We start from the raw sequence: 25,150 nt of genomic DNA, 5'->3' as shown, positions 1-25,150 counted from the left end.
TGTAAGTCTGGCAGATTGAGTAAACCAGCTTCCTGGTTCGAAAGATGCTAAAACAGAGAATATAGATGTGGGGGGGGGGGGGGGGAGGGGAAAAATAGATAAACTGAGAGAGAAATAGATGAGTCAGTTTTTCTCATAACTTTATGATGCAATCGCCATTGACGCCCAATTCAATTTCCACGAAATCCCGCTGTATCGCGGTGCACGTATCACTGGTGGTGAACATAGCCTTGCATTCGCCTTCCTGAAAAAAAAAGAAAGAAAAAAGGGAGTCAAAAATGTCCTTCGAGTGGAGATGGACTTCCTTCTTCCGGGAATTTGTCTTTTCCAACTTGTGCAAAGATGGTAACAATGTTTTGTTTTGATTGTTTGGTTGTTTGTTTGTTGTTGTTTGTTTGTTGTTGTTGTTGTTTTTGTTTTTGTTTTGTGTTTGTTTTTGTTTTGTTTTGTTTTGTTTTGTTGTTTTGGTTTTTTGTTTGTTTGTTTGTTTGTTTTTTTTTTTTTTGGGGGGGGGGGGTTAATGATACATACAAAATTATGGTGACACGACATTTGCTCCTACGACTCAGACAATTATTGCTCCCGTCTCATTTCTCCGCAATTTACCTGTAAGAGATCTTTTTCCCCCCAACTCCCCGCGCGGCTTTATGCACACATCGACGCACTTGCGTCATTCGAGTCCCAGCGCACGATTTGTGCATGAATTTGTGTAGTGTCATTCATGAAATAAAGATATTGATCCTCGTCATACAATCGCAAATTACTACACGCTAAGGGAATTTCCCCTTTTAATCGACTTTTTCCTCCCTCAGCCCCCCCCCCCCCAATCAGTTTTGTGTGTGTGTGTGTGTGTGTGTGTGTGTGTGATTTCCCAAATGTTGATTCCATCAAAAATGCGTAGATGAGATATCTCAATTTCAACCTTAAAAAGGCAAATCTCGATCGGAAGGGAAGGGTGGGGATAACACTCGCCCACGCCTTCTCCCTGCTCCCCCGCCCCTCCCCCCTTCCACCATGCATAAGAAGTACAGACTGTGGCTATATACCCAGATCGCTTTATTTCAATTCTAAAAACGCAAAAGCTCCGCGAGCGGGAGGAGGAATCCCCCTTCCTCTATATACCTCACTAGACTTTATACATACACACAGATGGTGCACATTCGGAATAAGAGCTAAATTCCGTGATTTTATCACTTCGATGAAAAAGTATTGCACCAAAAATTTGCAACAGATCGCTGAATTTCAGATCTGAAAACGCAAAATCACCTTCGTGTGGGAGGGGATATGCCGGCCATATGAGATCTACACCCTCGTGTGCATGCTTTTTCTGTTTGACTGCTGAACAGATGGTGTTCATGATATTCAGTGTAAGAATTAATACAAGAAGATTATTTAAATGATACCATTTTATAGGGAAATTGTTCAATAATAATATACACTAAATTATACTGCAACTTTAAACAAGTGGGACTGTTTCATCACGTTAAAACACGCAAAAAACATGCATCAAATTGCACCATTTGCAACATCAAAATGCAAAAAGTTCTCACCGTGGGAGGGGGTACACCCCCCTCCCACACCCTCCCCTCTCCCCTCGCTCTCTCCGCTCTCTCGGGTTCAGTCGCGTTCATGATATTCAGTGAAAAGAAGTAATACAAGAAGCGTATTTAAATGATAGCATTTTATAGGCAAATTGTTCAATGATAATCTACATCAAAATATACTGCAACCTTAAACAAGTGGGACTGTTTCACGTCGATAAAACGCGCAAAAACATGCATCAAATTGCACCATTTACAACATCAAAATGCAAAAAGTTCTCACCGTGGGAGGGGGACACCCCCCTCCCACACCCTCCCCTCCCCCTTCACTCGCTCCGCTCTCTCGGGTTCAGTCGCGTTCACGATATTCAGTGAAAAGAGTTAATACAAGAAGTGTATTTAACTTATAGCATTTTAAAGGCAAATTGTTCAATAATAATCTACATCAAAATAAACTGCTACCTTAAACAAGTGGGACTGTTTCACGTCGATATAACGCGCAAAAACATGCATCAAATTGCACCATTTACAACATCAAAATGCAAAAAGTTCTTCCCGTGGCAGGGGGGACACCCCCCTCCCACACCCTCCCCCCCCCCCCCCCTTCACTCGCTCCGCTCTCTCGGGTTCAGTCGCGTTCATGATATTCAGTGAAAAGAGTTAATACAAGAAGTGTATTTAACTTATAGCATTTTAAAGGCAAATTGTTCAATAATAATCTACATCAAAATAAACTGCTACCTTAAACAAGTGGGACTGTTTCACGTCGATATAACGCGCAAAAACATGCATCAAATTGCACCATTTACAACATCAAAATGCAAAAAGTTCTCACCGTGGGAGGGGGACACCCCCCTCCCACACCCTCCCCTCCCCCTTCACTCGCTCCGCTCTCTCGGGTTCAGTCGCGTTCACGATATTCAGTGAAAAGAGTTAATACAAGAAGTGTATTTAACTTATAGCATTTTTAAAGGCAAATTGTTCAATAATAATCTACATCAAAATAAACTGCTACCTTAAACAAGTGGGACTGTTTCACGTCGATATAACGCGCAAAAACATGCATCAAATTGCACCATTTACAACATCAAAATGCAAAAAGTTCTTACCGTGGGAGGGGGGACACCCCCCTCCCACACCCTCCCCCCTCGCTCGCCTCCGCTCGCTCGGGCTCGGTCGCTTCGCTCCCTCGCAGACTAACCGCCCCCCTAAGATGAAATCCTGGCTACGCCGTTGACGTAAGCATTAACGAAACTCAATTGTTGACCGGTATCATGTCGAATTGATAACAATTATCCGACTGCGTGCTTTTTTATATTAAAAAAAAGGATTTCCAAATTTTCCTTATTTACCGTCTAATTGAATGAAACTTCGGTTGTTGTTGTTGTTGTTGTTGTTTTTTTTTGGGGGGGGGCTTATTTTATCAAATGAAATAATGTATTACATATTTATGTAGCGACTCTAAACACCGACTCTGCGAAAGGAAAAGGAAAGAGAAGGAGAAGGAGGAGGAGGAGGAGGAGGAGAAGAAGAAGATGAAGAAGAAGAAGAAGAAGAAGAAGAAGAAGAAGAAGAAGAAGAAGAAGAAGAAGAAGAAAACATCCAGATCACACATGCAAGACAAGAATATTCATATGAGGGCGCCCTACATAGTTACGGTGGCGCGCCGGAAGATTGTCCACGTCAAAGTTTTGTAATATTGTTTATTTGCCTGATTGTTGTTGGTTTTTTTTTCCTCTACAGAATACAGTTAGGGGCTATCTACTTGCATGCATTGAAATCATACACGAAATACCGACAGCTTTAACAAGCGAGGAAGAGTGTAAGCTACGAGAATGAAGAAATGGGCAGAATAGTCCACGAGGTGAATGTACTGGACTAGATGCACTGACTCTCCAAGAGATTATTTATTATGATCTTTACTCATTACGACGACGCACACACACTTTATAACTTTAGGACAACATTGACGAAAGTTCTCGGTGAGAAATGTATCTCATCAGTTTTCCGTCAGCGGAATAAGTCGATTCATACATCAAAGCAAGATGCCATTTCATGTTCACACTGACCTTGATGAACGCATTGAATGAAAAAGAAAAACACCACAAAATAGTTTCCTCAAAATCAGATGTTTGTTTGTTTGTTTGCTTTTATTTCTGCATTCAATCAGATGCAATTTGAATGCAAACTTCAAAAAGTACAAAGACAAAGAATAACAAGTGCAGTGAAATAAATCGATAACAGTACATAAATAGATTCACATAGGTGATTGCATTGAGCAATGTAGATACACAGAAACATAAAATAAAATATACAGTATTTTTCAGTAAACAACAGAGATAATTGAATGCAGGAGACCACCATCATAAGCGATTAAGCTTGAAATGGATGGAGGCCTCATAAAATGACTATCCAACGACATAACTCTCTTGGAGGAAGGTGATCATGTGAGTGCAGTGCAGTTGCAGGTGAGAGTGCAAGATGCAGTTGAAGGAAGAAAATTGAGATTGACAATAAGATGACAATCTATACTATAAATATTTGTCAGCTCAATTGGTTTGGAGAATATAATCGTATCAAATATCGTTTAAGTGAAGCTTTCAAAGAATAAATACTTGAACAAGACTTTATATTATCCGGGAGATTATTCCAAATATCCGGACCCGAATGTCTTATAGATTTATGTGTCACTAATAATTTGGGATTCAAAAGGTGGAAATTTCTACATATGCGAATAGGGTACGAATGGACAGAAGTATTGAACCTAAACATGTTATCAAACGATGATGGAAGTTGATGATGTATATATTTGAACATAATTACTGCTACTTGAATAATATTCAAATCAAAAACCTTCGATGTTTTAAGCTCATGAAATAAAGTATGAATCAGTATGAGCCAGAAAATGCGATCCTGTACAAATACGTATAACTTTCTTTTGTAATTTAAATATAGAATTTATTTTGGTAGAGCCGCAAGTACCCCATACAACATTGCAATAACTTATATATGGGAGCATTAAGGAATTATATAATAGAAATAAAGTTGAACGAGGAAGAAAGAACTTCAGCTTGGAAATTATCCCTATATTTCTAGAAATACACGTTGTAACATGATGTAAATGCTCATTTCAATGTAACATGCTATGAGAAAGTTATGAGAAGGGACAGGGTGTACTACATATTGCCTCATCTGATTGGTTACCATCATTATCTTCTCTCCTTGAGATTATGTGAACTCCGAACTTCCCATCTTGCTGAAATGTTCATAAATCATCTGCCCTTCTCTTTGTGAAATCCCACCTCCAATACTGTTGAGTGGAAAGTTGTACGACCGCTAGATGGCGCTAGATCAAAAAATCATTAGAGTGCACATAAACTCGTCACCAGCACTAAACTCATACACTACGTAGTGTTTGAGTTCAGTGGTCACCAGTCCTGTACGTCGTTGACCGCGATGGTATAAAATAATGATAATACATGTAATTACAATAATAATGATGATAATAATAATAATAATAATAATAATAATAATAATAATAATAATAATAATAATAACAATTATTATTATTATTATTATCATCATTATTGTTATTATTGTTATTGCTATTATTATTATTATTATTATTATTATTATTATTATTATTATTATTATTATCATTATTATCATTATTATCTAAACAAAAAATGTATGTTCACATTCTTACTCTTTTATTTTTATTCATTTTTATTTTTTTTTTGCTGCCACTTCTCTCCCAAAATCGGCAAAGAGAATTCACATTCCTGGATGTATGCCTAGCATAATGCTACATGCTGAAGTATACCGAATTATGCCAGAAAGCATAATTATGCCAACACTGACAATGCTGGACTGAGCCGCGACAGAGTGCTGTGAACATTATTGTGTGGGTCTGGAGAGATGATGGCATTTTTCTACACACTTCACATTTTCACTTGGCAGCCTAAGGTGGGGGGGGGGGGGGGGGGGGGTTAAACCCCCTACCCACCCCCATAGATCTGCCATTGTATGATACTTTAATACTGGAAGGGTCCACTGATCAACACGATTTTGGCACTGTTCTTTGATTAACAATACAATGTATCGTCATAACATTCATCACCGATATCACCATCAACTCAAGACACCATTACCAAGATTATCATTGCTAATCGAGAAGACCACACACACACACACACACACACACACAAACACACACACACAGACACACACACACACACATACACACACAGTAATAACTGTTTGCTGCCCTCTTATGTGAGAGTTAAGGCAGAGAATGTCTAGACAAGAAAGAGGACGAATGTCTTAGACAGAAAGACAGGCAATCTAAGCAACAATAATGATGATAATTATAAAACTACTGTAAAACGAGAAATGTTCGCGTGCATTTTAATTTCGCGAATTTCGCGAGCGCGAAGATTTGCGAAATTAAAATGCATGCGAAAGTTCTTGTCTATACACTATATGCATTGAATACCAGTTCCAGTTCGCGAAAATTTCATGCCGCAAAAAAGGCCGTCGGCTCCAATTTGCAAAAAATTCATGCCGCGAATATATCATGTTTTACAGTAACCATGTTATTGAGATTATTAATTTGTCAGTTTATGATAATGATAAAATCACAATAATAAGATCAAAAAGGAGAAAAAGAAAAAAGAAGTACAAAAAGGAAGAGAAGTTATAACAGAAGACATAAAAGAGGAAAAAATATCAACCTCTTGCAAATTGTTAGAATACAGTATTGTCCACACACTTGTGTATATAGCTAATAACTGATGAAACACCCTGCAATGAATTACACACATTGACAACTGTGAAGTGTTTGATCAAAATTATATTTTTCTTATACAAAGTTCACATAATAAAAAGCTACACAACTAACTTTGAGTTATGCTCAAAGTTCCATCCATGTATCATGATTTAGAGTCATGTATGCAGTACATAGCAAACAGAGTGGAATACATCTTGAGTGAACAAAGAAACATACATAACATAAGTCAGAAACAGAGCAAAGCAAAGAAACAGTGCTGGGAAAATGAATGTATATAGTATCTCAGATACATTAAACATTCATTTTCCCTGATCTGGTATCAAAATGCTTCCAAATGAGATGAGTCTTAGACTTAAACACTGGAGGATATGAATGGGGATAGAATGTGGAGCCAGGCTTTTCTCTGCACAAACAAGATGGTCAGTTTGACTGGCCATTAGAATGCAACACTGGATGATTTATGGACACTCAAACAGACAAAAATTATATACATTGTATCAGTCTTTTGATTTGCCAAATTCTGATCTGCTTATTTCTGATGCTTACATAAAGTGACTATCCTGTTAAATGGATTTCCTGGCAAACAAAAAAAAACCAATATGTACCATGGTATTTGGTTTTGTACACTAATGTAACGACAAATGCACTAAGATGAGTTTTTATATCATATGCACATACAGAAACTACATATATCTGCTCTTCGATTTCTGTACACGCTGCAAACTCACATGCACTGGAGGTACACGTGTGTACAAGAGAAAGGCACACAATTTGTCTAAGGGATTAATATATAGAGAAACCCAGTTATAGCGAGGTTGCTGGGACCACTGATTTTACCTCCTTAAAACTGATGTACCTTATTGTGAACGTGCTGAAAAAGAGACCAGTCAAATAAGGCAATGGAAAATTGGGATCAACAAATTCAACTCCTTATAGCCCGTTGAGGACAGTTTGATTTTGCTACAACGCGTATTTCCCATAGACGCTTGCCCAAGTATACTCGGGACTCGTCCTCAACGGGTTAAAAGCACTACATCATCACATCTGGTACCTCGAAAATGCACTAAAAGGGGACCAGCCAAATAGCAGCAATGGGAAATCAGAACTGCCAAATTTACCTCGTTAAAAGCGGAACGTCATTATAAGCAAGCTTGTTATCAAACAGGGTTTCCCAGTAGATGTGAGAGTGATGTTCTCAGCTCATGGCATGAACCAGCTGCATGAACTCTCCAAAAATGAGTATCTGCAGGGATGCATGACTTACAATGTACATACATATTTCATTCTCTAACCATGATCCTGCAGTATGTCTCTACTCTAATGACTACATTTCAAGTTACACTTTGGACTTACTTCTTTCAAGCCATATTGCACAGTATATAAAGAAGGAACCTGCCTTCTTTTCATACTCTTAACTCGCGCATCTTTTGACACCATTTTCGCGAAAATCGTGCATACCGTTACGACGCCGCATAACGTTTTCTACATGCCTGTCAGACCGAAAATGGCTCAAAAATGTGATTTTGTGTATAAAGTCTATGCAAATGGAGTTTTCTCTTCTTATTCATAAAGATCTGATTATTTTCACTTTTATAGACTGAAACTAATTAATTTTAGCATAATTATGCTTGATATAGGTTCTGTCATAAATTTTGCGGAAAAAAAATGATAAAACAAAAGGTCGAAAAAACAAGGAAATACATAAGAAATTCATAAAACAATAAAATACATAAGAAAATGATTTTGATACCAAATTTTTTTTTCAGTACATTGTTGGGAATGCTACAAAGAATGTTTTCACCAAAAATTACAATTCTAGGAGCCTTAATTTCTGATTTAGAGCAAAATGTATGATTTTATGCATATATTAGCATAAGTAATTATTTTGGTGAAAATTTCCATTTCTTTTTATATATTAAACATGATTTTTATCTTCTTTAACTCTAATCAAACAACAACACAAATAAGCTTTCCAGTTTCTCAAGTTTAGCAGAATCAAACTTAGAAACAGCACATGTTAACAAGATACCACTACACTTTACTTCACAACCAGCTATGCAAAGATAAGTAATTTGTCCATAATAACAATTTCATGATAAAAATAACAACAAAAAAGACAATTTGATATACAAATTTGTACTTATATGAAAATCAGTATCTCAGAGAAAGTCTGCTCCTAAGTTAATGCCTCCCCCTACAGGAAAAGACACACACAATGAAACTTTTGCTTCAGAAAGTTATCACTTTGCTCTCAAGAGGCAAAAGCACCAACTCTGCATGAGACAAAGTGCCTAGGTCCAAGAAAATGCTTAGACCAAAATATGAACAGTAGGTACAGTAGTTGTTATGTCATGTAAGTCAAGTACTGTATATGCAATGCATACTTAGCAGTGCACTTGTTTTCGTGAATTTTGAAAGCCGAATGACGCTCAATTAAATACAGTGAAATTTGTGAAAATATGGACTCCCGTGACAGAAGTGCAATTCGTACTGTTGCGAAGGTGACAAATCACAAACTTTTTTATCGGAAAGTGATAAACGTCATTCCTCCTCAATCTCAATAGTGAAATCAACCATGCGCTAATTTGTCTTACAAGTCTGGATTAACACACTATCTCACTCTTGAAATATATCATGGCATAAACAACACTGTCCAGGACAAAGCCGATTCCCATGTTCCAATAGCTACCACTTATAAAGAGTTGGCAGTGCTATCCATCAACAAATATCTATGTTACAAGTGTACACATTTCTTTACAAGGAGAAAATAACTTAAAGTTGTTATTATTCGATTGCCAGTTAATGGACAGACATCTTCTGTCCAGGGTTTCATAAAGAACATGACATTTCCTGGTCATGTCACTGAGATAGAGGGGTAACCAGGTATAATAAAGAGCTCAAAACCAAGCCTTTTTCTTCATTATAGTTGATATCCTGTTATGTCAGTAAGCACAAAATGCATTGCATAAATATACATTACTGTATAATAGCGAGTCTAATTTTTTGTGAATCATGACTTCCCGACAATTTCGCGAGTGAATAATTCGCGATTGTGGAGTACAAAACTGAATGGAGAAATGTATGTGTGCACGTCACATTCATGTTGGAATCAGAGTTAATATTTTCGCATGTTTTTAAATTTGCTAATACGATCTGACTAGTGAAATTCACAAAATGAAAACCTTGTGAAATATTTGCTTATACAATGATATGTATGAGTGCGACTCCTGTTAATTCGGCAAGACCCACATAAAGACTGCCCTGTGGTGCCCACTTTTATTGCACATCAGCTGGTTTATGGGTGCTGAAGTGGCATGATCATTACTTTCTCACTGTGGTGACATGTGATTTCACTCAATATTATCCGGTCTCTTTCTACGAGAGCAAATGTTCTGCATGTTCCATCAAGTTCTCCCCTGGACAAGCCAAGTAGAATTCACTTTGTTGGTAACAATCCTGCCCTTCTCATGATAGTCTGCAATCACGCATGACTCGTCAACACCAAAGATGAACTGTTTCACCATCTGTATGAGTTGCCATGGAAACCTTTGGCTACGGACACCAGTTGCTACCATCGGCGGGCATCAGGCCGCCGGTGACCAGCAAGACAATGTCCACGATCCACCACACACCCAGTCCGCCCAGGGTGAGTAGTTTGCCAACCGCCGTTGGGACCTGCCCCATGCAAAAACGGTCCACCCCGAAGAATCCCAGGAAGATGGAAAATATGAGTGTGCTGATGAAGTGCTGTCCTTCAAACCTGGTGGTGAGATGAAGAGAGGAAGAACACTGAGAAATTTGGAAAGACAAACTTTGAATAAACAAGAACAACACAGAAGACAGCAAAAATAGAGTGGAATACATGAAGTAATAACAGCTTGTTCCTCACATGTCAAATACAATGTGTGGTGGGTCATCATGTTACCTGTATAAAGTTGGAAATCATACAAGGAAGAAAAATGTGTGCAAACTGACTTTTGAAATACATGCACAACCTTGACAGTTTTCTAACTTATGACTATTTTCAAACATGTTTTGCTTACAATGAATTAGGGCAAATCATATATTGATTTAAAGTTTAGCATCTGATGAATTCATATCTGCCAAAACCAACAGAATTATTTTTCTGACATTATATGGCTTTTGTGATGATTTATTATATCACATATATTCTCAACAGACAGAGAATCAGAGTATGCCAAAACAACAACTAAAACAACAACGACAACAACAAAGACAACAACAAAGCTGTCTCATGTAGATAGATGATACAACAAGTGTTGAGGACACAGACTTGCATGAAGTTCCTTTCAACGGTGGTAGCATCCTGTGGCGACGACTTTAGTTACGGAGATAAGTTTGTAAATACTTTATCTATTTGACATTCGCCTGGACTAAGTAACCGTGCAATCAATTTGCAAAAGCCCTGCTAACTCTTACTACATGAAGCATCACTGTGACTGTGGGTTAAATGAAGTGCATATGCAGGGCTGCCAACTTCTGCAGATACAAAACACAAACTTGCACAATACAAGTAGAAACAAAAAAGCCAACAAACATAATTTTCAGGACAAAAAAAATCATAGTTCGGTTCAAAAAAAAAAACATACTCACTTTAGACAAGGGATGTTCTGCTTGGTGAATGTCCTGTTGCCGTAGCATTCTATCCCCGGAAGGACGTGACATGTGACTGGCGATCTTTGCACATCTTGGTATCTCTCCTTTCCGTACTACGTTCATTGAAGAGAAAAAAATGACAATGAAAATCACACTGTAATACTCTCAATCATGCATGGATATTGCAATTCATTCATTCATTCATTCACTCACTCACTCACTCATTCATTCATTCATTCTTGATTCATTCATTCATTCATTCATTCATTCATTCATTCATTCATTCATTCATTCATTCATTCATTCATTCATTCATTCACTCATTCATTCGACAAGACATGATGTGCTGGGTTGATATATTCATTCACTCATTCATTCATAAGACATGGTGTGATATGTTGATATCATTTGTTTTCTATTGTTAGTGGCCTGAAACCACAACAAGCTGATGTCATTTACCCGTTTCTCTGACGTATATGCAACGGACCATACATTGAAGGATACAATATGTATGAGTACAAGGGAGACAAAAGATATGTAGAAATGAGTCAAAACACACAGATACATATTCAGTTTACAATGTTTAGAACATGCAGGACAAAATGAAGTAATATTTACTGTGTATCAGGGCAGGTGAAAAAGCAGTAATTGGAACTTTGTCTTCTGAAATGATAATTAAAAAAAAAAAGGTGAAAAAAAAAGCCTGTTTCATAGAAGGGAAAAAACAACACCCTATTCAGTTTTCAAATTAGAGTTTAACTTATATCCCACAGAAAGATGATAAGGAATACAAAAGAATCAGCGATTAACACTTTGATATGTTGTACAACACTATAGTACAACATAATATTAATATGGTGTTTGGTGAAACATCACTGATTGATAGCATATTTCTGCCTGAGACAACTTGGTTTGAGCCTGCAAATTAATGCAATATGGTCAACTTTCAAGTGAGTTGGCTACTAACTAATATTATCATTTTTTCCTTGTTAAATTTTGTTTTGTCTTGGATTTTTATTTTGTACTGAGCCAGTGCAGGTTGCATTTGACCTTTCACCCTTACTTTTGAGCATCCTGCCCCGAGTTCCTTCCTCATGGTGTCGTTCCCTTTCAGATCTTCAGGTGCTTCACACTCGATGAAATCATCAGGTCTGAAAAAAAAAGACAGTTTTTAATAGATCTAAGAACATGAAATGTGAAGGCATCTACTGTACATCATTAGTCACAGAAACAAACTTGTTATTTATCTATTCATTTATTTATTTTTTTGGTTAATACCTCTTATTATGAAAGGGGAAAGGTACACTTGTAGTGAGCAAAATGCACACCACTTCTGAACTCTCAAAACTACCAAAAATACCAAGAATTCAACTAAATATAAATTTTGGGACTGCTAGTGTACATAAATACAAAACAATGATTAAATGAACATTTCATGTCATCGCCTAGATTATTACGAACACATCTAAACTAAGCTGCCCATAATTTTTTTTTTTTTTTTTGAATGTTTTTATCGGAGAAAAAACATAACATACACACAGAAGCAAAACAATACATGCATTATCATTTTAGTGATATCAAACAAGGCATTATACATAAAAACATGAACTTATTAAAGTAAATACCATGATTATTATTTTTTGAGGCAATGTTGTACTCTGTCTTTTGTTTCACCCGAATAAAAGGAAGCAAAGAATGAAAAGAGGGTTGAACATTTTGAAACTTACATCAATATATGAATTTTGTACAGAGCAGAAAAAAAAAAAAAAAAAAAAATTGGTACAAGAAGAGTGAGATTGAGATTGGTTGACGCCAAAGAGTTTTTCAAAATTTGATAATTCTACTCTTTTTCAAACTGGAGCTTAAATATCTTTCTAATCTGGACCAGATTGGAGTAACAATCTCACAAATAACTAGAAAATGCTGAATAGAATCCTGATCCTTTTTGCATAAACTACATAAGGAAGTGTCAGACCTCCCAATTTTGGATAAAAAGTCATTTGTAGCAATGGCTTTATGAAAAACTTTAATATAAAAAGACTTTAATTGAGTTTCCACAGTACACTTGAAGTTACGAAAATGAATACGAGACCATTCATCTTTATCCAAATTAACATCAAACAAATTATTCCAAAACTCAAGTTTATTCCCAGGCACTTCCACAGATTTTAGTATGGGATATGCAAATTTTGGAACCTTTTTGGTCTGTAGTAATTTTTGTAACACCAAATCATATGGGTCTCTGATATCAAGAGACCACAAATCCCCTACTGGTATGGATTTCATAAGGGAGTTGTACTTCCTCTTGTCTTTGATGGGGATATCAAATTCTAAAACTAACTCAAAAAACTCTTTGAAACGGTTGCCACACACCACATGTATATCCTGAACAGAAAGAATCCCCCTTTTGTACCAGGATGGATAATAAAAATACGGTTTTGTTTTAAGGCGAAAGTTCTTGTTAAACCAAAGTAAATCTTGCTTATGCAGTTCTGCCAAATTCATGGTTTTCAAGAATTTTGTTTTAAACTTATACCAAGTTCTAAGAGACTCTGCAAGTTGGCAATTCAGTTTTTTTTTTCAAAAAGCCTTCAGGGGCAAAGGCCCTAAAGAGAATATCAGTATCTTCATTAATATCAGACAGACAAAGTAACTCAACATCTTTCCAAGCCCTGATAACTGAAGTATCCAACAGACGTTTGGTCCATGTTAATTTCTGTGCAAGGGCAAATGAACGTACATTGTATATCAACCATTTTGAGACCACAAGAAGAATAATCATTGCAAAGGAAGGTGCGTTTAACCCTGTCGTTACCACTACTCCAAATAAATCTTAAAAATAGTTTATCAATTTCCTGAAAGAATCTTTCAGGAATATGAATACATAAAGTTGAAATAAGTATAAATACAAAAATTGTTGTAAAATCAAAGTTTTGATAACAGTTACTTTCCGAATCAAGGATAAACCTCTTGAATGCCAGCAAGTAAGGGATTGTTCAACAGACCCATAATTTAACCACAATGCGTGGAGTCCAAAATTTGACAGCTGGCTACATGTGGAAACCTATGCTTTTGCATGCGGGGGTGAATTTTGGCACGAGTAAGAGAGGTCGCGTTGAACCTTGAGGCTTGGCCGGGTTTTATGACACATCAATGTCAATGGAAAAAAAAATGGAACAAAAGAATTACCGGTACCATTAAAATCTAAAATTTCACACACCCATGGGCCATGGCCATCTGTCGTGTTGATTCTAATTTCTTGAATCTTGTTGGTATCCTATGTATTTCTACACATAGACTTCTACATACATTTAAGAATTTCTACCTAACGTTACACATACTAAAGTGTCACCTACATTACAATGTATTAATTTACAGCTACAGTTAAGTTTAGATCTAACCAAGGAGGTTCAAGAGAATGGAGTCACAACTGTCTTATTTCCTTTGTACCCATGTTCGAAGCCGCCGCTCAAAAATATTTGAAGCATGTGCCAAACAGGATCTGCCGCGCAGATACAAAGACAATTGACTCGTGTCTCATTGCGTAATCACCAGCCACTTTCAAAGGAAAATATGTCTTTGTGATGGTAATCACTTTTCGCTATTCCTTTTTATAAAACCATGATTAAAAGGTAGGTGGTACAGACACGAGGATGCGCGAATAGAAATTGAGCAAAAAATGCTGAAATAAAGATGAAAATTACTCGACTGGGCATGCCCGGGCACTAATCTGATATATCAATAAAGAATTATACTTGAAGATTATTCCATATCAGTTTCATTTGTAGAAATTAAGCGGAAAAGTGATAAAACCAGCTTTCCAGGATGGCACTGTTTTAAACATTCTCACATGATACAGCTCTGATTTACACTTTTGCACGCATTTCTGGACAGGATTGACTTTTGTTTTACATGCTTTATCATTAAGTGAAATTTCATTTCATTTAATAAATAAATAAGCAAAATATGGCCAACATTATGATAACGTTCAAAATGAATCTTCAGATTGCTCAGCAAGACGGCGGCTTGGAACATCGATCATCAAAAAAGGCACAAGTGCACCTGTCTGTGGAATTCTTTTGTACATCGAATAGAAATCTGACAACTGTTTGAATAATTACAGCCAGTTGGAACTCCATGTATAAAACCTCCTTGATCTAAACGTTAGCAGTACGTCTACGTCTGTATCTACATTGTACACACACACACACACACCATGCACAAAGCACTGGCACTGGTACAGCCAGGCGTCAGGCACAGCTCAAAATACTAACGTTATAGCTAAGCCTACATTGTACATTTAGTATTTACTTACAAAAAGGAACATTTTACGAGCGGTGCTGCTGGATTATACTCAACACCACATTCTTCTGTGAAGCACCCATCCTCTTCAGGTACTATGATCTTGTCATTTTCTGATAGTACCTTTGAAGTCGCTCTGGCTAAACAGCATAATATGATGAAAAAAAGGACAACAAATTCTGGCGACATGGGGGCAGCCATTTTGGACTAAGTGTGTCTCTTTCAAGGAATATTTACGTGTGAAATATTTACTATAAATATATCCTTTAAAAATTCTCTATTTTGATATATTATCAGAGCTCAAAAATTCTGTAAAGGAAGAAAAAATATTGTCCTACATATTATTATTCCTAACTAAACATATAGACTCCAGATTTTAAATACTACACCTAATGATTGCGCAATCCTTACACGTAAATCTTGATAACACAACTACTAGTGAACGGGGGTTGGACAACTCGACCGCGGGATAAGTCGTCCCTGGACAAGTCGTCCCTACCCCTGGACAGCTCGACCGGGTCGAGTTGTCCAGGGTCAGGTTTGCGATTGGACAACTCGACCCAACTTTATTTGTGCCAGATTTTTGCAGAATGAAACACATTTTAGTCATTAAAATGGCATAGGTTAGTGGAATGATGTATGAAAAAATGTTTTATCGCATTTTTAAGGCAATTCCTATTTATTTTCTGATGCTGCGAAGCAATATTTCACGGTATCTTATCTTATCTTATCTATCATACTGAAATGATTCCTCTGCTCATGAAAATGTCACTAAGGATAGAAAACACGTATAACTATGTAAAATACTATATTTTATTGCTGGTTATAAGCATTTAATGGAAATTTCTCAACAAATGTCACCTTACCATACAGGCTGTCGTCACAAGAAAAAGCTCCGTCACCGAGATTCTCAGAGCAGGGAAGATACCGTGAAATATTGCTTCGCAGCATCAGAAAATAGATAGGAATTGCCTTAAAAATGCGATAAAACATTTTTTCATACATCATTCCACTAACCTATGCCATTTTAATGACTAAAATGTGTTTCATTCTGCAAAAATCTGGCACAAATAAAGTTGGGTCGAGTTGTCCAATCGCAAACCTGACCCTGGACAACTCGACCCGGTCGAGCTGTCCAGGAGTAGGGACGACTTGTCCAGGGACGACTTATCCCGCGGTCGAGTTGTCCAGGAACCTAGTGAACACATCGAGTTTGCGTGTAATAACTAACCATTAGACAACTGGGACGATTCATTCTGCCAGTAAAATAACGTGTGGCAGCGGCTGTCTTCAAAGTGAAATATGGCTGCAGACAGGACCTCCCTTTTCAAGGCATCGGTCAAGACAGTACGGACAAGAAATAAAGCTCTTGGTGTCGGCAAGGATGCTTCGAAATCATCTATTCTTGGTCATTCGAAGGCGCAGAGCAAGGGAGACTTTGCTGCAAAATCCAAGGAGGTGGTAAGTATGTCAACGTCACCGTCACCGCTAAGCGAACATCGAGCACCGCTACACCGGGCGCGAGACCCGTTGCACTACTGGTGGCCGGTGGCCATATATTATGTAGTGCAACCACTGACGACGAGTATACCGCACAGGCCGTGACTCCAGTAAACTTTATATTTAACTGTTTTGTTTGACGGTTTCTACACGTTAATGTTTTGTAACCAGTAATTTTAACCCTGTAACTTTATTGAATCATACTCAGCTCAGCACATTCAAACGCCCAACTTGTTCTGTTCGTTTGTGTTTAAATTTAATTGATAAAGAGTGTGTTTGACAACAAACTGTGTACGTTAATTTACTCTTATTTCCTCAACCATTGCTCCCCCCCCCCTTCAAATAGGTAGGTGTCCTGTGGTGTACTACCATTTGGATTGAATGAATTGAATTTATTTGTTCAGCATGAACATCAAATAATGATAATGATAGAAAGGCCTAAAGATAAACAATCATGACGAAATACAGAGTAAAAACAGATGATTGTATAGAATAGATGATAATAAGCTTAAGGCAAGCAGCCAACAAGGAATTGAAGTTTCTACAAGATCAGGCTGACCCAGGGAAGCAATGAAAAAAAAAATGCATGAATTGTAATGGAATGATTTCAATAAGCTGTGTTTACTATTTGTTACAAAGGATGAATTATTATACTTTTTTTCTAATTTCTCCATTGTCATTGATAGTGCACACCTTTCAATGCAATGTGATCTTGATGAATGGAATTTGGCATACATTAGCACCACAAGCACTTGTCATGATACTTGAGAGCTTGAATTTATATTGACTGATGACTGTCCCAACAGCTGGTGCCCAATTCATCTTAAAAAGTTGTGTTCACATTATTACTGTAGATTTAATTTGCAGTTGCAGTTACAGTGGCAACAACTTAAATATGTACCGGTAAGTGAATTTTTTTCTTTAAAGGCTGCTGCTGCAAGAATTAGTTTCAGTCATGGCAATATGCAATAATTGCATTCTTGTTCATGACATTACCCCCCCCCCCCCCCAGCAAATATCCAATGATATTTCACATTGTCTTTTTCATGCAGGTAAACACCATCTCCAAACTGAAGGAGTTTCTACTTGAGCATCGAAAGCATTACATTAATGCTGCAAGGTCAGTAAGAGCTGCAATTTGGATGTAGGATGCTGATGATAATGCAAACATTTGTTTTGGTTTAAAGGGATGGTACAGTTATGGTTTAGATGGGGCTGCTGGTTTCCAACTTTTTTGTGTGTGTTTGTGAGATATAATGAGAAATCTCTTATGAAATAAGAAGGAACATGTAATTCTTGGAGGAATTCACAGTTTATTGATGAAAATTGGTCTTGAAATGGCTGAGATGATCCTACAAATCCTAATGAAATGCAACAGGCCATGACTTTTATTAGGATCTCTTTGTTTTACCTTGTTTTTGGATATTTAAGTCATTTCAAAACCGATTTCATCAAATAAACTTTCAATTCCACTTAGAATTGTATGCTCTTTAACATTTCATCTCGCAAAAGGTTAAAAGCTGAATCCTCACCCCAACCAATGCTATACCATCCCTTTGAAGCATCTCGCAAAGGCTAATCCACTTGAACATTTAGAGAGTGATAGAGTTAACTCTTTATGTGACAAGGCATTCTGAATTCTGATGTCTTTCTATATTTTTTTTCTTCTCTTCCCCCCCCCCCCCGTTTTTTCTTTCATACAGCCACCTTGTGAGTGATGCCAGTCACATGACTGATGCGGAGCGGGACCAGATAGACTCTGACGCCCAGGATTTCATGAGGACGTGCTCAGAAACAATAAGACTGTTCAAGGCAGAGGGTAAAGTAGCTTTTCAAGATCTAATAACTTAAATAGTAATATTGATGATAATGATGATGGGTGTCATTTACTTATCAGAGTAACTTTTTTTTTTCAAATTTAGAATTGTGCTCCCAGAAGACCCATTGGCATTATTCTGTCATCACTACAGCTAAGATATCAGAACAAACCCAACCAGAGCACTTTGAGTGTTAATACCAGGTGTGAAGCTCTATAAGGCACATGGAAGATTTTTGTCACTGCTTTTAATTCAATTTATTTCATTGTGGTGGAGTAAGTTTGTAACAGGGCCATATAGCTGATGCTGCTGGAATTCATCTTTTGGGCATCTATGATTTGCTTGTTTTCAGTGACTTTCAGTTTAAGCTAGCAGGCGAATTATCAGCATTCTACTTTGTTGAAGTTGTGGTTACTATTGGATACACTGAAAACACCATCTCCTTGACTACATGCAGCTAGTAGTTATTCATCTAGCCTTGGGCAAAACCATTTGTTCTCTTTGCACGCAATCTCCATGGTCTCTTCAGTATGAAATAAAGAGCAGTAATTGCATTTAAGTTGACCACGGAGCTTTACTGGCTATCAGGACAGGGCAAAAGCTTCTGAGCCGGATTTGGCTGAATATTTAGACTAAGCTCTGTTTCTTCCCCCCCCCCCCCCCCCCGTACTATCTTTGACAACTTTCTATGTGATATTTTTTTTTCCCATGAATGCAAATGCTAAAGCCCATTTACACGTTGTATAATTTCGTGAGCTAATCTTGAGCCATTTCATGTCAGCACTAGATAATATGATTGTAATTGGGTCTACTGCTTTTACAAGTGTGATTGCCATGCTGACAGCTGAAACGTCACTACTGCAAAGTCGAGGTTGTACTGTATGAGTGATAATGTGATGAACAAAGGAATATTGAGCTGCAACCCTGCCTTGCTTTTGTTCCAGACAAATAACACGTTCTTGTGTAGTATTGACTACCAACATCAATCATTATTGTCATCATTATCATCATTACAGAGGCAGAATTGTGCATCATGGAATATATAGCTATAGCACAGCTCTTCTGCTACTGGCAGACATAAAACTTCTTTTCAAATTAAATGTATACGTTAACAGCCATCAATAAATGTATAACCCTGGAGGATTTATCTCCCATTCGTGGAAAATGCATGGCTCATCTCATGAGGTCATCAATACACTAAATCCTTGTTTTCTCATCCAACCCTACAGCCGCCAGACAGAATGTCACGGGACAGGTACGGCAACACCGAGAGGCGGTCTTTGACCTTATCGATGCCTATCTGAAAGGTGAGGTGGGACCGTCTTGGTCTCGTTTCTATCACAGCGTCTGTATAAATTGGTGACACGACATTTGCTCCTGCGACAATTGCTCCGGTCATATTTTCACCAGGGGCTTGGGTTAGGGTTAGGATCGTTATAGCGTTTTATGTTTAGTTTGATGTGAGGATTAGGATTAGGGTGAGAGTTATGTTTTGTGGGTAGAATTTATGTTTGGCTTAGCGTGCAGAAATTTCATGGGAGCAATTGTCGCAGGAGCAAATGTCATTGAACCATATATATCACCTCATGGGTTGCCCATCAGGAAGGGAACATTGGACCAAGCCTCAAAAATTATTTACCATTTTGTTTGTTTCATGACTTAATAAGGTTAAAAAAGGATAAAGTTAACTTCACTTGAAATTTGTCTCTTTTAGATTATGAATTGATATATCGAGATGCAGACTTATCTGAAAGGTGGAGCTTGAGTAGTCTTGAATTTGATTCATTTTTTTTTCTTTTGCATTCTGAGTTCATATCAAACCACCATGTATGATACCTATGGAAAGCACCAGATGAACTTAATTGGAAAGTTTGTCTCATTTTTGTCATGAATTCCTGATAAACAACCATGGAAGGTACCCATCTGAAAGGAAATTATTGGCCACTTTACATACCTCTTTTCCTTTTTGCCACAAGTTCGTAATGAAAGTTTGTTCTCATTTCGTCACAAGTCAATGATAATTCAACTTGTGAATGGACAATATATTCCTGTTGCGGATGTATGTGTCCCATTGCCACATTACCGTGATGTAGTCACAAATACATGTATGTGACTTAATAAAAATGTAGAAAAATGAGGTTTAGTCAAAAACCTACATATTTGATAATTGTTCACAAACTAACATTAGATATATGAATACTCCCTACCCAAACCTTGAGGTGTTGAAATGTTTTGAGATTTTTATTTTTTTTTCTGTAAAGCATGTTATGCTTCTGTTTGAAATTGACCTCTTCCATTTACGTGGCTAATCTCCTAGTCACTCCACTGCAGAAACTCCTCATCAGTAATTTTCTTAAAACTCTTTAGCTGGCTTTCCTGTTGTTTCTGCAGTGGGTCTTGAGAAAAAGCTTTCTACAGTTTGCAAATTAGAAAGGTTTGAATCTGGAATATGTAACGATTACAGACTCGGCAGATTGATCTAATATTGGTAGGTTAATTTTAAATCACACTTTCACGATGGGTTACACATTTGAATCATTCATACCGTGTGTAATTGGAATGAGATATCATGAAGGTGTGCAACAGTTTATCACTTGCCGTAGCAAGACAGTTTAAATTCAAAAACTGCAATAAAGAGCTTGTCTTCTGTTCTGCTTTGTGTAAATCATTTGAAGAAATTAAGTAATGAAGTAATGGTGAACAAACACCAGCAGTCATATTAGACACTATTTTTTGCATTATAGTGGATAGTAATCTTGCCACATTAAACTTCTGTTCAAAGTTATTTGAATCTTTTTGAATATAGATGGAAACTTGTGAAGATGTTCCAACATATCTCATTTCAGATACATAGTTATTTCTCACAAAAGTTAAGTGATTTTGGTAGAATGTGCATGAAGTGAAATGAAATGGAAGTAAAAATTTATAAAAGTGTAAAGATGAAATCCATTCCTGATGTGCTTTTGCTTGGAATATTGTTTCTTTCTGCCAGCTGTGTGCAAGCTGTACAGCGAGCAGAGAGCCATCAGAGTCAAGCGTGTCGTGGACAAAAAACGGATGTGAGTATTTATGTTGGGGTGGGATTGGTGGAGGGGTGGCTGGACTAAATTTTCAGCAGCAATTGCTTGTCTAGGGCGTTGACCGGTGCAACCAGTGTATAGGCGTGGCTTTGTGTTTGTTGGTGCAAGATTATAACAGAGACTCCAACGAAAACAGGAGATCTCCCGCCGAAAGCCCATTTTTGCAAAATCTCCCATTCTCCCGCTTGAGATTTGATTTCTCCCGCCCTGGCTCTGTGTCTCCCGGTGGAAAGAATTTCTTACTTATTGCTGTCGTATGTTGAAAAAATAAGCCTTAGATAGCACCAGAGAACATCTAGAACCCTAGGAACTTCGCACACATCAACTTGGAGTCTCCCGTTTGCTAGGGGTTTCAGGCGGGAGAATCTCCAGATCAGAAGGTGCTTGGGGTTGGAGTCTCCGTTGTAAGGGTGTGGTCCTGTGTGGCAGCTTCCCTTCACCCCACCCATGTTCCCCCAAAAAAGTATTACTAATTTCCCATGTGTCAGTTGACATCACAATAGGGATGTGCGGGTTCCTCAATTAAACGACCATGTCAGAAGGCAATAAAGGATAAAGAGTTTGTCAAAGTTTATTTCAGAAAAAGTTATTGCTAATCTGAAAATATTTCATTCTCTTGAGGAAGTAAAATGTCACTGATTGTATGAAGCGGACTGCTGTCATATAGCTATCTATGTTAATCTACATTGGAGCCAACGCAGAGCCTCTTTATCCTCATTAACCCTCCCAGTCCAAGCGCCTCGAACTGTCTATCATATTGTACAAGTCAAACAAGTCATCAATGGTAACGAGAGAGTCAGTTTTAGATCTTCCTCCTCCCCTTTGGCTTAGTTGCACACAGATGGACCACAGACTGTACAAGAGTGGTGACCACTTGAAAAATTCAAAGACAGAAAGAATTGTGTGGGCTAGAGTACAATTCATGCCGCTGCAGAAATATGACACAATGTGGTTGTTATGCATTGATGTAGGTCTGTATTGTTTGCTTGGTAAGATGATCATGTCCCTTTCCACTCCACAAAGCACATCTTTCCTTTGTTGTGACTTAGGGATTGATAGGTACAGTGGACTCTTGTTATAATGAAGTCCTCAGGACCAGCAGATTTTTTTCGTTATATCGAAATTTCGTTATAACCAAACAAATAAACAATAAAAAACATAGAGCACGTGATGTTGCGGCCTGAATTTTTACTTCTTTGTAACTGGAATTTCGTTAAAACCGTGTTTGTTGTAATAGGAGTGCACTGTATATACACGTACCTTATGCATCATAAAGTGTAGGTCATTGAGAGATCAACATAAATTTGATAAAACCAGATACAGGCAGAAGTTATTGGGCAAGTGCCCACTTACTCTTACATCTAAAGCATCAGGATAATTGTTGTTCTTAATCACAAGGGAAAAATTATTCCTTTTGTTCATCACCTCAAATCCCTATTTCCTATGAAAACATCTGTGTTAAAGTTTGAAAGCTGTTTACTGTAAAATGATGTAATGTAATGTGATGTGATTGAAAAATTATTATGTGCTTTTGAAGTATGGAAGAAACAAACATGAATGCGTCAGTGATTTCTCATCGTGGACATTAAGCATCCCATGAATAACACGTATACAGGGCAAGTGAGCCCTCAGGACCAAATTGCCTCTTGTTGGGATGACCTGATCCTGACATATCCTGATCACACTTCTTTACACACAGATCAAGACTGGGTTCCGAAGTCTCCTCCGGTTCTTCAAAGTCTGCCCAGCCAGCTTCCACCAAAGAAAATGGTGGTCAGAGTGAGTATGGTACAGCATCCTTGACCATGACTTTTGCCAGTTCTGACCCGATAAAGATCTTTCTTTGTTTTGAAGAAAGGCAGATGACCTTTAACCTTGCAGACAGAAAACTTGGAAGTGTCAGAAATCTGATTGATTCAGTTTATAAGTGCTCTTAGTTTTGTGCGAGCACTCAGTGATTGGTAGGATTTGTGGCTCGTTACAGCTCTAAATGGCGGCTTGTGGCAATCGAAATTGCAAATCGCTGAACTGTCTCCCTATAGGTGGTTGGTTTTGAGCAGGGATGTGGAAATACGAATTGTTACCAGCACAATGGCTGTTGAGGTCTATCTATCATGCCTTTATACTTCTTAGCACTTTGGGCTTTACCTTTTTCACACATTAGTGTTCAGGGAAGGGGACAGATGTCAATCACTCAGTGCCATAGGTGCAGGTTTAGAAATAAGCTTGAGACGATGAGATTTTAAAGGCGCAGGATAGAATTCTCAGCTTTTTCTCAGCTCAGTTCTCATGACAGGAAAGAATGCAAACGAGTCATAGCTGTTGCAAACTACCAATTTGTGCTGCTGGGCACCACTCATAAACATGTTATTGGTGTCTTCAGACGTGATTTGGTTGTCTCGGGTTTCCATGTCACAGCCAGCAATGGGTTAGGACTGCCCCCTTAGACCATGCGACCACTGTGTTGCACTTTATCACAAAGATCTCAGTGATTACACGCTGCAAAGTTTTGGCAGCTCTGTTTGGTAAGATATTGAACAGAAAATTCTCTTAATAATGTTTTGCAGTTTGTAAGTTTTCACACCGTAATGGTGTTGTCATCAAAGAGTCTGTCAAAAATTATACACTCGTACTCGAGAGAGTCATATCGCGTTAGTCCTCTTTAAAAAACATAGTGTCTCCCCATGAACACATACCTGAGGATATTTTGGATTTAGCAGTGTTGCGCTGCTGCTGCATCACATTTGTGTGAACGATAATGGCCAAGTTTCTTCATGGATTTTTCTTCAAATTTGGTATGGAGATGCATCATGTAAAATGTAGCTGTCTATAAGTCTTGGTGATAGCACCCTAGCTTCTGCTGTCTTTAGTGCATGAAAAGTGTTGTCTTTTTGAGGGTCTACTTGTATGTGCCCTACTAGCCATACTTTTTTTTTTTTTGGTATAGATGTTTGTACTAGCCATACACTATCTGAAACCCCATTATTTTTTGTAATGCTGTCCCCAATGTCTCTCCTTCTACAGGGTCAAAAGTCACCACCATGTCATATTTGTGTGTGTGCTTTACCATTCACATTTTTAAAGGATTTTTGTAATATATTGTACAGATGTTTGTCATAGTCATACAGCTTATACAATTGTACTGTATGGCAGAGATCTCGCATCAAACCAGGGGATGCACAGTTTCCGTTGCATGACTCTGGACATTTCTAGTTTTTCTGTTGCTGCCAAGCTACGACTTTTGGAGACTCTTGGAAAAAAGGTTTGAAGGCCTTTTTCATCTAAACCCTTGTCTCTCTCTCTTTTTTTTAAAATGATAGATGAAAGATTACCAGAACTCGACTCAGTGGCAGCAGACGAGGAAGCGGATGAGTTGTCTCCAGAGGAGATGCAACTGGTAAGTTTCCTGATCATTGATGGGTAAGATTCTCCGGGCATTACGTTTTGGCTTCGAAATGTGTGTGGTAAAACCAGAAATTTAAGTGTGCATGAAACTTTCGCAAA

At 37.8% G+C, this 25,150-nt stretch overlaps 2 protein-coding genes across 2 annotated transcripts in view; one reads left to right on the top strand and one right to left on the bottom strand.

The window, feature by feature from the left end:
• Nucleotides 1-9,597: 9,597 nt before the first annotated feature.
• LOC139723117 (TM2 domain-containing protein 2-like) lies at nucleotides 9,598-15,450 on the bottom strand. Its single transcript, XM_071634383.1, has 4 exons — nucleotides 15,263-15,450; nucleotides 12,011-12,098; nucleotides 10,945-11,060; nucleotides 9,598-10,090 (listed from the first exon to the last, which is right to left on the bottom strand). The coding sequence occupies exons 1-4, from the start codon at nucleotides 15,448-15,450 to the stop codon at nucleotides 9,883-9,885; spliced, it is 600 nt and encodes a 199-aa protein (XP_071490484.1). The 3' UTR covers nucleotides 9,598-9,882.
• A 1,054-nt stretch (nucleotides 15,451-16,504) lies between these two features.
• LOC139723129 (syntaxin-18-like) overlaps nucleotides 16,505-25,150 on the top strand; it is a 38,256-nt gene continuing 29,610 nt past the window's right edge. The window contains exons 1-7 of the mRNA XM_071634395.1: nucleotides 16,505-16,710; nucleotides 17,802-17,869; nucleotides 18,453-18,568; nucleotides 19,796-19,873; nucleotides 21,559-21,625; nucleotides 23,346-23,425; nucleotides 24,967-25,043. Of these exons, the coding sequence (XP_071490496.1) occupies nucleotides 16,552-16,710; nucleotides 17,802-17,869; nucleotides 18,453-18,568; nucleotides 19,796-19,873; nucleotides 21,559-21,625; nucleotides 23,346-23,425; nucleotides 24,967-25,043 (645 nt within the window). The 5' untranslated portion in view covers nucleotides 16,505-16,551. The remainder of the gene's footprint in view (nucleotides 16,711-17,801; nucleotides 17,870-18,452; nucleotides 18,569-19,795; nucleotides 19,874-21,558; nucleotides 21,626-23,345; nucleotides 23,426-24,966; nucleotides 25,044-25,150) is intronic.

Source organism: Diadema antillarum, unplaced genomic scaffold, assembly GCF_040938485.1.
Source record: "Diadema antillarum isolate AM-2024a unplaced genomic scaffold, OU_Dant_1.0 scf00000181, whole genome shotgun sequence".
Classification (NCBI taxonomy): domain Eukaryota; kingdom Metazoa; phylum Echinodermata; class Echinoidea; order Diadematoida; family Diadematidae; genus Diadema; species Diadema antillarum.
This window is presented reverse-complemented; position numbering and strand designations above follow the sequence as displayed.

Excerpts from the sequence above, each read along its gene's own strand:
- LOC139723117 (XM_071634383.1), bottom strand. The coding sequence starts at position 15,450 with ATGGCTGCCCCCATGTCGCCAGAATTTGTTGTCCTTTTTTTCATCATA. Across the intron at positions 11,061-12,010 it reads TCGGGGCAGGATGCTCAAAA|TACGGAAAGGAGAGATACCA; the intron begins GTAAGGGTGAAA and ends CAATGAACGTAG. Across the intron at positions 10,091-10,944 it reads CAGAACATCCCTTGTCTAAA|GTTTGAAGGACAGCACTTCA; the intron begins GTGAGTATGTTT and ends TCTCACCACCAG.